At 40.4% G+C, this 12,217-nt stretch overlaps 1 protein-coding gene across 3 annotated transcripts in view; it reads left to right on the top strand.

Moving 5' to 3' along the window:
- LOC140486249 (uncharacterized protein CXorf38-like) overlaps positions 1–12,217 on the top strand; it is an 85,930-nt gene that overhangs the window by 16,627 nt on the left and 57,086 nt on the right. For 2 of the 3 annotated variants that reach the window (XM_072585141.1, XM_072585140.1), the window contains exon 4: positions 11,781–11,930. The exons of the other annotated variant lie outside the window; for it this stretch is intronic. In XM_072585141.1, coding sequence (XP_072441242.1) covers positions 11,781–11,930 — 150 coding nt within the window. The remainder of the gene's footprint in view (positions 1–11,780; positions 11,931–12,217) is intronic. 3 annotated transcript variants of the gene reach the window in all.

The following is a 12,217-nucleotide window of genomic DNA, read 5'->3' as shown; positions in this document are numbered from 1 at the left end:
TGAAATTCCCTCCCTGAATCTGTCAGCCTCTCTAACTCAAATACAAACTGAAAGTGCTGGAGAAACTTAACATCTTGATTAAACTTAAAATATAAGTCATAGCTATTAATTTAATCTGGGGCATGTTTGTAGAGGAATAAGACGGTGTTATTTTCTGAGTCTGTAGATTGTGAAGGAGCAAAAATGGCCTTTGCAGTGATATGCACTTCTTGTCAGATGTGGGAGTTTAAAGAGAGTTTAAGGGTTACTGCGGATTATATCTGCCATAAATGCTGTTGGATGCGAATCTTATCAGATCAAGTGGACCGGTTGGAGAGACAGATAGAAGCGATGAGGAATTTGCAGCAGCAACAGTATGTGATGGATGGCAGTTATAGGAAGAGGGGGAAAGTCTCAGATACAGTCACATAGATGGGTTAACTCCAGGAAAGGTAAGAGAGGTAGGCAGCTAGTGCAGGAGTCTTTTGTGGATATACCCATTTCAAACAGGTATGATGTTTTGGAAAATGTAGGGGGTGATGGATTCTCAGGGAAACGTAGCACGAACAGCTAAGTTTCTGGTATTGAGACAGGCTCTAATGCAACGAGGGGTACATCAGCTTCCAAGAGATCAATTGTGTTAGGGGATTCTGTAGTCTGAGGTACAGACAGACTTTTCTGTGGCCAGCAGAGAAAAAGCAGAATGGTGTGTTGTTTTCCTGGTGCCAGGATCAAGGATGTCTCAGGATCAAGAATGTTCTCATGGGGGAGAGGGGCCAGCAGGAGGTCATTGTCCACATTGGAACCAACGACATTGGAAGGGAAAAGGTTGAGACTCTGAAGGGAGATTACAGAGAGTTAGGCAAAAATTTAAAAATGAGGTCCTCAAGGGTAGTAATATCTGGATTACTCCCAGTGCTTTGAGCTAGTGAGGGCAGGAATAGGAGGATAGAGCAGATGAATGCATGGCTGAAGAGCTAGAGTATGGGAGAAGGACTCACATTTTTGGATCATTGGAATCTCTTTTGGGGTAGAAGTGACCTGTACAAGAAGGATGGATTGCACCTAAATTAGAAGGGGACTAATGTACTGGCAAGGAAATTTGCTAGAACTAGTCAGGTGGGGGGGGTGGGACCCAGGGAGATAATGAGGAAAGAGATGGGTACAGCTGAGAACAGAAGTGAGTCAAACAGTCAGGGCAGGCAGGGACAAGGTAGGACTAATAAATTAATTTATTTCAATGCAAGGGGCCTAACAGGGAATGCAGATGCACATGGGACTGGGATATCATAGCAATTACGGGAACATGGCTCAGGGATGGGCAGGATTGGCAGTTTAATGTTCCAGGATACAAATGCTACAGGAAGGATAGAAAAGGAGGTGAGAGAGGAGGGGGAGTGGCATTTTTGATAAGGGATAGCATTGCAGCTGTGCTGAGGGAAGATATTCCCTTAAATACATCCAGGCAAGTTATTTGGGTGGAACTGAGAAATAAGAAAGGGATGATCACCTTATTGGGATTGTATTATAGACCCCCCAATAGTCAGAGGGAAGTTGAGAAACAAACTTGTAAGGAGATCTCAGCTATCTGTAAGAATAATAGGGTAGTTATGAAAGGGGATTTTAACTTTCCAAACATCGACTGGGACTGCCATAGTGTTAAAGGTTTAGATGGAGAGGAATTTGTTAAGTGTGTACAAGACAATTTTCTGATTCAGTATGTGGATGTACCTACAAGAGGCGGTGCAAAACTTGACTTACTCTTGGGAAATAAGGCAGGATAGGTGACTGAGGTGTCAGTGGGGGAGCACTTTGGGGCCAGTGACCATAATTCTATTCGTTTTAAAATAGTGATGGAAAAGGATAGACCAGATCTAAAAGTTGAAGTTCTAAATTTGAGAAAGGCCAATTTTGACGGTATTAGGCAAGAACTTTTGAAAGCTGATTGGAGGCAGATGTTCGCAGGTAAAGGGACAGCTGGAAAATGGGAAGCCTTCAGAAATGAGATAACAAGAATCCAGAGAAAGTATATTCCTGTCAGGGTAAAAGGGAAGGCTGGTAGGTATAGGGAATGCTGGATGACTAACGAAATTGAGGGTTTGATTAAGAAAAAGAAGGAAGCATATGTCAGCTTTAGACAGGATAAATCAAGTGAATCCTTAGAAGAGTTTAAAGAAAGTAGGAGTATACTTAAGAGGGAAATCAGGAGGGCAAAACGGGGACATGAGATAGCTTTGGCAAATAGAATTAAGGAGAATCCAAAGGGGTTTTACAAATATATTAAGGACAAAAGGGTGACTACGGAGAGAATAGGGCCCCTCAAAGATCAACAAGGCAGCCTTTGTGTGGAGCCACAGAAAGTGGGGGAGATACTAAATGAGTATTTTGCATCAGTATTTACTGTGGAAAAGGATATGGAAGATATAGATTGTAGGGAAATAGATGGTGAAATGTTGCAAAATGTCCATATTACAGAGGAGGAAGTACTGGATGTCTTGAAACACATAAAGGTGGATAAATCCCCAGGACCTGATCAGGTGTACCTGAGAACTCTGTGGGAACCTACAGAAGTGATTGCTGGGCCTCTTGCTGAGATATTTGTATCATCGATAGTCACAGGTGAGGTGCTGGAAGACTGGAGGTCGGCAAACGTGGTGCCACTGTTTAAGAAGGGAACTGTAGACCAGTGAGCCTGACCTTGATGGAGGGCAGGTTGTTGGAGGGAATCCTGAGGGAGAGGATGTACATGTATTTGGAAAGGCAAGGAGTGATTCGGGATAGTCAACATGGCTTTGTGCGTGGGAAATCATGTCTCACAAACTTGATTGAGTTTTTTGAAGAAGTAACAAAGAAGATTGATGAGGGCAGAACAGTAAATGTGATCTATATGGACTTCAGTAATGCGTTCGACACGATTCCCCATGGGAGACTGATTAGCAAGATTAGATCTCATGGAATACAGGGAGAACTAACCATTTGGATACAGAACTGGCTCAAAGGTAGACGATAGAAGGTGGTGGTGGAGGGTTGTTTTTCAGACTGGAGGCTTGTGACCAGTGGAGTGCCACAAGGATCAGTGCTGGGCCCTCGACTTTTGGTCATTTACATAAATGATTTGGATGCCATCATAAGAGGTACAGTTAATAAGTTTGCAGATGACACCAAAATTGGAGGTGTAGTGGACAGCGAAGAGGGTTACCTCAGATTACAACAGAATCGGGACCAGATGGGCCAAGGGCTGAGAAGTGGCAGATAGAGTTTAATTCAGATAAATGTGAGGTGCTGCATTTTAGGAAAGCAAATCTTAGCAGGACTTATACACTTAATGGTAAGGTCCTAGGGAGCGTTGCTGAACAAAGAGACCTTGGAGTGCAGGTTCATAGCTCCTTGAAAGTGGAGTCACAGGTAGATAGGATAGTGAAGATGGCGTTTGGTATGTTTTCCTTTATTGGTCAGAGTATTGAGTACAGGAGTTGGAAGGTCATGTTGCAGCTGTACAGGATATTGGTTAGGCCACTGTTGGAATATTACATGCAATTCTGGTCTCCTTCCTATCGGAAAGATGTTGTGAAACTTGAAAGGGTTCAGAAAAGATTTACAATGATGTTGCCAGGGTTGGAGGATCTGAGCTACAGGGAGAGGCTGAACAGGCTGGGGCTGTTTTCCCTGGAGTGTCGGAGGCTGAGGGGAGACCTTTTAGAGGTTTACAAAATCATGAGGGGCATGGATAGGATAAATAGACAAAGTCTTTTCCCCGGGGTCGGGGAGTCCAGAACTAGAGGGCATAGGTTTCGGGTAAGAGGGGAAAGATATAAAAGAGACCTAAGGGGCAACGTTTTCACACAGAGGGTGGTACGTGGATGGAATGAGCTGCCAGAGGAAGTGGTGGCGGCTGGTACAATTGCAACATTTAAGAGGCGTTTGGATGGGTATATGAATAGGAAGGGTTTGGAGGGATATGGGCCGGGTGCTGGCAGGTGGGACTAGATTGGGTTGGAATATCTGGTCGGCATGGACGGGTTGGACCAAAGGGTCTGTTTCCATGCTGTACATCTCTATGACTCTGGGTATGGCAGTAACTATGGAGAGAGAAATAGACTTAATATTTCAAGTAGTTCTTCTTCTGAATGGCAGTCATTCTGGACTCAAAATATTAACTCTTTTGTTTTATCTTCACAGATGCTGCTAGACCTACTTGAGCTTCTCTAGAATTCTTTTTTATTTCAAAATTCTAACATTTGCAGTATTTTCCTTCTATGCCTCTCTATTCCTTTAAAATGCTCCTTAAATTTTACTTAATTGACCAAATAAATGCTTTATTCAGTGTCTACTTTGTGTCTAACTTTCTGTCAAACATATTTAGATGATTTTCTATGATAAACGTGCAGTATGAAGGCAAATATGTTGATATGAATTACTTCCAATGATTTATTTTGTTAAAATGTATTTGTTATCGAACTGAGTTTTAACATTTGTAGTTTTCTGGTCATTTTATTGCTGTATATCAGTTTTAGAAATGAATGCATTATCCAGCAGTGTGATTGGTAGCATGCTGTTCAGAGTGCTCTGAACATCCTGGTGATTGCCCTGTCAATGCAGTATCTGTGGGGGAGGTGTAGTAATTTATCTCTATGTGGTTGGCATTAGGTCAGAAAGTGGGAGCAGATTTTGGAGACGTGTCTAATACATTTCGAGTAAATTATTTTTTGTTTTGCATTGCTATTTTCTATAGTGTTTCTAATCAAGTTTTTTTTAGACAAATACCTATTGCAGTTGGTGAAGTGGGAAGTTTTTATTCCGTCAGAATGAATTAGATATTCGGCAAAATTTCCATTGAGCAAAGCTTTGCCTTAAATGAGCTGGTGCAGAAGTATCTTTGGGGAATTTATATGTCCCTATGCATCTAATAAACCTCCTTTCATTCTCTGAAAAAGAGTCTGGGATAAGACAATGGTTTAGTTGAAGAGCTGGCACGAACATGCCTGACTAATAACATCCTTTGGTAGTTGAACTTTTATTCTTCCTTATACTTTATCTCAAATTAGTTATTTCAGAAAATGATCCAATGTTTATATCTGCTGGAGTTCATGGCTGTTTTGAAAGCTTGGTTATATGAACAATTTATTCTTGGGGGATTTTGGGGGAGGGGATTGGGGAAATCAAACTTTCAATGGCACATAGAGGTAAAATCCTAGCATTTAGATCAGTGCTGGGATTTAATTCCCACCTCAATGTTTCCCTACCTATTCTATATTTATTTATTATCAATCTATCTGATTTTGCTATGGATACCAGTAGATGTTTGGAACATTTGGGAACAAGAGCAGTTTATTTGGGTGACGAGCCCACTTCTCCATTTTTATTAGTTGTTGCTATTCTTATCATTTAGATATCAATTCCCTGTTCTTACTCCATATGCTTTTAACATCTTTTGTAAATATGTTCCTATAAGTAGTTAACAGACTTAACAAAGTTCTGCTAATATGGACAATGAGAATCAACATCAATGTTTTCTAACAGTCGCCTTATTACTGATGTGACTGTAGTTTCTCCTTTTTAAAGCATTGCCTTTGTCTAACATTTCCCCTCCTCCTAAGCCTCTTGCTGTTTTTGGGACATGATTGATGGCTACTGGCAGCCTTCTGATTGCTCAGCCATTTTTCATTTGGATCTGAAAAACAGGCAATTTGACTGTGGGCCATTTTCTACCAAAGCCTTAGTTCATATCTACCTACAGCTACTGTCACTGGAAAACTATCAGGATTAGTAATGCTGGCTTATTTCTCTTCCATCACTCAACATATCTGCCGGTACTAAGTCAATTGTAGCAACATGACCACCAACATGAGCAGATTCAGCACAAGCTAATAATTGATTGTGAATGTTTTGAATCTGTTTCATTTAGTACCATCCAGGGAATACATTTAATTCTAAAAATACTCGGGAATTTTAACGTATAATTTTGGAAAATTATATAGAGAGATAGTTTTGCATTTGCCATCTGAGTTGTGAGCAGGTTTCATTTTGGCTATGGATAGTTAAGATGTACATTAATATCTTCATATACTGTCCAGTTTCCTCTACCTTGTCATCATCCTCCTCCTCCTCCTGAACATCTCTTCAAACCCTTCCCTTCAACTGTATTTTTGGATTCTTGTATCCGAAACCTCTCAATTTTTCCTATTCCCATTCCTACTTAATGCACAGTTCATAGAGTGATAGAATCCCTACAATGTGGAAACAAGCCATTTGGCCCAACAAATCCACACGCACCCTCTGAAGAGTATCCCACCAAGACCCATTCCCTACCATATTACATTTTCATTTTCCCCGGACTAGTGCACATCCTACACATCCCTGAATGCTATGGGCAATTTAGCATGGCCAACTCACCTGACCTACACATCTTTGGACTGTGGGAGGAAACCAGAGCACCCAGAGGAAACCCATGCAGACATGGGGAGAATGTGCAAACACTACACAGACAGTCGCCCGAGGCTGGAATTGATTCCCTGGTGCTGTGAGGCAGCAGTGCTAACCACTGAGCCACCGTGCCGCCTAACACTCAACCTTGATTTCATCCAGTTCTATCCTCCTGATTGTACATTTTCTTTCTGTGTATGAGTAGTGCTACAGAAATGAAAATTCAAATCACTATAAATTTGAAGGTTGGTGTATACCAACCTAGAAATGGCAAGAGGGAATCAGAGTTTGATTCATCTTGTCCGTGTTGGCTTTTATCTATCATATGAATAATGGTATTCATCTCACCTATCCTCCCTTCAACCACCTATTTCATTTAATCTTAGAGATTAATGTGGTCTTCATTAATTCCACAGCCTGTCCACCCTATTTGGGGAAAAAAAAAGTTCTTTCCTCAATTTTTATCTCAAAACTTTTAAGTAGAGCCTATGTCACCTTGTTTTAGATGTACAATCATGGAAAATAATCTGTTTCTTGTTGCGATATTTCATTCCTTCTATGTTTTAAAACTTCTCTCTTCTAATAAAACATCACCAGGTTTTCCCTTTTTTATGTATTTATATTACTGTTGACAGACTCCTAATGAATTTCAACTGGATATATCTCCTTTAAGCTGTTAGAGTAGAGCTACAGCATTAGCACCTACCTGACAACATGGAAAATTGTTCCAGTATATCCTATCCTCAAAAATATTACATATCCAACCTAGTTAATTACAACCCCATCAGCTCACCCTCAATCAGCGCAAAGTAGGGTCATCAATAGTGCTATCAAGGTGTAGTTACTCACCTACAACCTGCTCATCAATGCTCCAGACCTCATTACAACTTAGCGCAAGTATAGAAGAAAGCTGTATTCAACAGGTGAAGTACGAATGACTGCTCTTGATATCAAGACAGCAGTTGACCGGGTGAAGCATTAAGGACTCATAACAAAATTGAAGTCCATGGAAACCACAAGGGAATTTTTCTTCGTATTCTAAGTCCAACCATCTTCAGTTGCTTTGTCAATGACGTTCTGTCCAAAATAAGGTTAGAAATGGGATGGTTGCTCATGAGTGCACCCTTCCCAGGACCATTTATTTCTATCCATACCACTCACATATACTCATACTGAAGCAGTCTGTCTCTTTGTACAGTAAAAGCTGTACAGCATTCAGATTCAAGGGCAAATGACATTCATGTCACAAAAGTACCACTTGATGAGAGTTATCTTTCCTTAACTTTCAGTGATTTTGCCATCATTGAATTGCCGACCATCAACACCTTGGAGACCAAAATAAATTTAACTGGACACCATAAAGTAGTATGGCGACAAGAGCAAGTCAGAGGTGAAGAGTGTTTACTCCTCATGCCCCACCTCTCATTTGCAAGGCAGTTACCAGGGGTATGATGAAATACCCTTTACTTGCCTGAATTAGTGCAACTCCAACAACACTCAACCTTGACATCATCATGAAAAACAGCCCACCCACCATCTTAAGCATTCACTCCCTCCACCACAGTGGCACTAGCAAGTACCATTTACAAAATGTACAAATATAACTTGCTAAGTCTCCTCCAAGAGCATCTTCCAAACCTCTAACCTCCATGATATATTGATTTTAGTCTCTCAGGAGCCTGTACCCCAAACTCTCTGCTAAATTATCCAACAATTGAAATTTTAATATTTTGTCATGGGAAGCAAAGCCCATATCCACTTCTGAATTGAATGGAAATACCCCAAACTCTCTGCTACATTATCCAACAATTGATGTTTTGATATTTTGTCATGGGAAGCAAAGCCCATATCCACTTCTGAGTTGAATGGAAATGCATTTGGAACCAATGCGAACCATACTTGTGGAAGATGGGAATTAATTATTGCACAGATTGGATATTTATTGGCTCAAATAATATTCTTGGCAAATGTTATCAAGGTCTTTGCAAATTTACCTTACCTACACTACAAATTAATCCTTTGCAGTACAAATTTCCCAGGATTTTGGAAATTAACCATTGAAACCGATTTCCACTTGAGCAGCTGTTCAAGTAGATATTGTAAAGGCCATATATTTTTATTTTTCTGCATTTTAATTGTGGACTGAAATATGACAATTACTATTTTTAAAAAAACAAGGTTTGTGGAAAGAATCACTCTACATTTAACATCAAGTTACCTTGTGCTCATCTTAATAGCACAAATAGCAGAGCTTGATTTCCAGCACACTACCCTCGTGGATAGAACAATAAAGTGGTCATTGTACCATCTAAATTATTGCTGTCCTATTACCTGCTAGCAAATGTTTGGGAGAGTCTTTATTTGGATGTAACTTCTTTTAACCTTGAAAGTGACAGGATTGTACTGGGTCAGTGAGGCTCTCTGAACTTGTTTGGCAGCAAATCCATTTTGGTAAGATGAACAAGGGCAGGGCTTATACAGTTAATGGTAGGGCCTTGGAGAGCATTGTTGAACAGAGAACCCTAAGGGTTCAGGTACATAGTTCTTTGAAAGTTGTGTCTCAGGTAGACAGGATGGTAAAGAAGGCATTTGACATGCTTGCCTACATTACTCAGACCATTGAGTATAGAAGTTGGGACATCATGTTGTGGTTGTACAGGTCGTTGGGGTGAGGCGACTTGTGGACTACTGCGCATAGTCTGGTTGCCTACTATAGGAAAGACATTATTAAATTGGATGGAGTTCAGAAAAGATTTACCAGGATTGGAGGTTTTGAGTTTTAAAGAGGCTGGATAGGCTGGGACGTTTTCACTGAAACACAGAAATTTGAGGTGTGACATTATAGAGGCTTTTAAAATAATGAGAGACATAGATAAAGTGAAATAAGGTCTTTTCCCTGGAGTTGGGCAGTTCAAAACAAGAGGGCATAATTTTAAGTTGAGAAGAGAAAGTTTTAAAAGGGAGCTGAGAGGTTACTTTTTCCCGCAGTTGGTGGTTTATATATGGAATGAATTGCCAGTCAAAGGGTGGAGGGTTTGAGGTATTGGGAGAGGCTGAATAGGCTGGGGCTGTTTCCCAGGAGGAGCAATTCCACTCCAGGGATCCCAGATGGCCTCCTATTTTCCCTCCCACGTGATCAACAATGCCTTCCAGTACCTCTCCTCCACTTCCCGCACCTCTGCCCTTGAACACCACTCCTTCAATCGCAACAAGGATAGAACCCCCCCAGTCCCCACCTTCCACCCCATGAACCTCTGGATAAAGCACATCATGCTACGCCATTTCCGCCACCTACAATCAGCATCAGAGGTATATTTCCTTCCGCACCCCTATCAGCATTCTGCAGAGACCATTCCTTCCCTGTCTCCCTTGTTAGGTCCATGCCCCCACAATTGCAACATTTAAAAGACATTTGATAGTTACATGAATAAGAAAGGTTTAGAGAGATATGAGCCAAATGCACGCAACCAAACCAGTTTAGTTTGGGAAACTTGGGCAGCCTGGACAAGTTAGTCTGAAGGGTCTGTTTCCATGCTGTATGACTCTAGGATAACCATCACTACTCACAGCCCTGAGGACATACTATGATTAGAATTAACATGTACAGAAGGAGACTGAGGTCACAGAAGGTATGACTCGCAACAGAGGGGATATGGACAGAGGCTGAGTTTCTGTGACTTCACAAAAGAGCATAGCTTCCACAGTTTGAGGTTGTCTTGTCTGGAGATATCTGCACCTCCTAGACATGCTTCCTGTTGCATCTAATGGCTTTCTTGTGAAAGTATCCATCACCCTTAATTTATAATACTACCAAGTCTTCCCATATTCTCTTCCATTCTCACAATTCCTTTACTTCTGTTGGCATGGATTTGTCAGGTCAAAAGGCCTCCTCTGTGCTCTAAACTTTTTATGATCTGTCCTAACAAGATCACATTTCAAACCAATGTTTCTGATAACCTCAACTGAGGATTTCTCTCCACCATAGTTGACAGAAGCCTTGACATTCTATTTCTTATACCACTTCTGCCTTTCCTCTCCCTCTCCTTTTCCTCCCTTTTCCTTCTATCAGCCTGTTCAACAATGGGTCAACTTTAACACCACCTCTACGTGATGCCACAATCAAATGCATCTTGCCATCACTTTTCACCGTCAAGTAGATACTTCACAGATACTTCAACTGCTCCTCAGACACCCAAAATCCCCTTGTCTTTTCACAGCAAAGATACAATATCCTCCCTTTTACCTCCTCCCTTCTCACTACCCAGGAGCCCATATCCTAAGTGTAATGTTCACAACGCTTACAATTTTGTATTCGCTACATTGGGAAGACTACATGCAGATTTGTGATCTATTGTGCAATATCTTCATTCATAAACATGACTCCAAACTCCTAGATGCCTATCATTTCTACAACCTGCTGACCTGTCGGTTCACAGCCCCCCTAAACTGTTTAAATTAAACTCAATCCAAGCTTGCTAAACAGCACTTTACCTTCCTGTTAGACACTTCCCAGCCTTCTGGAATTAATATTGAATTCAACAATTGTAAATTAAACTGTCTGATGCTGTTAGTTCCTACTTAGATCTCCTCTTAAACCATCCTTTGTTTCTTCACTTGTGCATTACCATCTCTAGGGGTTTGCGTTGCATTATATTCCTCCTCGTCACTTGATGTGTCTTGTATTCCACCCTGTGATAGACCCTCCCTTTTCACAGTCTATGTACTTGCTTAAAACCTGATACATATTTAACTTTAATCCAGTTCTGATGAAGGGTCATCAATTTGAAATGGTAACTGTATTTCTGTCTTCACGGTTGGTGCAAGACCTGCTGAGTTTTTCCAGTGTTTTCTGTTCTTCTATCAGACTTCCAGCATCCATAATATTTTAACTCATAATAACCTCCAATTTCTCTTTATGCACTGTCTTTTTAAAAATCATTTGAGATTGTGTCATGCAGATGCACACACACCACTTGGAAAATGAAATCTGGAAGTCAATGTTAATTATTACAATTTTGTTGCGACGACAGATTTCAAATCACTTGTTCCACTTCTGGAGATTGCCCACACAATTCTACCCTGCGGCGCGGAAGCAGCTTTCATATTAGGTCACTGTCTCCACAAAGGGGTTCCACCTCCACTTCTAACAATTCTTTCTCTCTTGTATGTTTTGTGAAATGCAGTTCTAATACCAGTTACTTAAATTTAAATCTAAAATAAATTAAAGTTCATTCATATTTAAAAATCCAATTATGCCATTGATTTATGTTGAATCTTATGTAATGGGGAGACATTCTTAATGAGTGATGCATTCTATCATAGGCAGAAACACTAAAACATCATTCATATTGACACACGATTCTGGTGTTTATGTTCAGATAATTAAATGTCGCAATGTCCTGATGCATTCCATCGAAATGACAGTGTCCACTGAATGGTTAAATAACTATATACAGAAGACCCTTGTACTTCTACGGACATTTCAATGCATCCCTGAAGCAAAAGAGGCCATCAGAATTATACAAGAGGTAATAATACAATAAATATATTTTGTGAAAAATGATTTTATTTAACAATGAGTAAATATTACTTGAAGAGCACTCAGAAAACCAGTGGCCACAATAAAGGCTGACCCTCAGTAAAGCTTGCTTCAAGCATCTGAATTGTGAAGTAATGAAAAGATAATGGCATACAAACAAAATTAGGGATAATGTTAGATTCAAAGATGAGACATACAAAATTATCTGAAAAAGCAACAAGCCTGAGGATTGGGAGCATTTCAGAATTCAGCAAAAGTTTGATCATGAGGAGGAAA

Source organism: Chiloscyllium punctatum, chromosome 15, assembly GCF_047496795.1.
Source record: "Chiloscyllium punctatum isolate Juve2018m chromosome 15, sChiPun1.3, whole genome shotgun sequence".
In the NCBI taxonomy this organism is placed as follows: Eukaryota; Metazoa; Chordata; class Chondrichthyes; order Orectolobiformes; family Hemiscylliidae; genus Chiloscyllium; species Chiloscyllium punctatum.
This window is presented reverse-complemented; position numbering and strand designations above follow the sequence as displayed.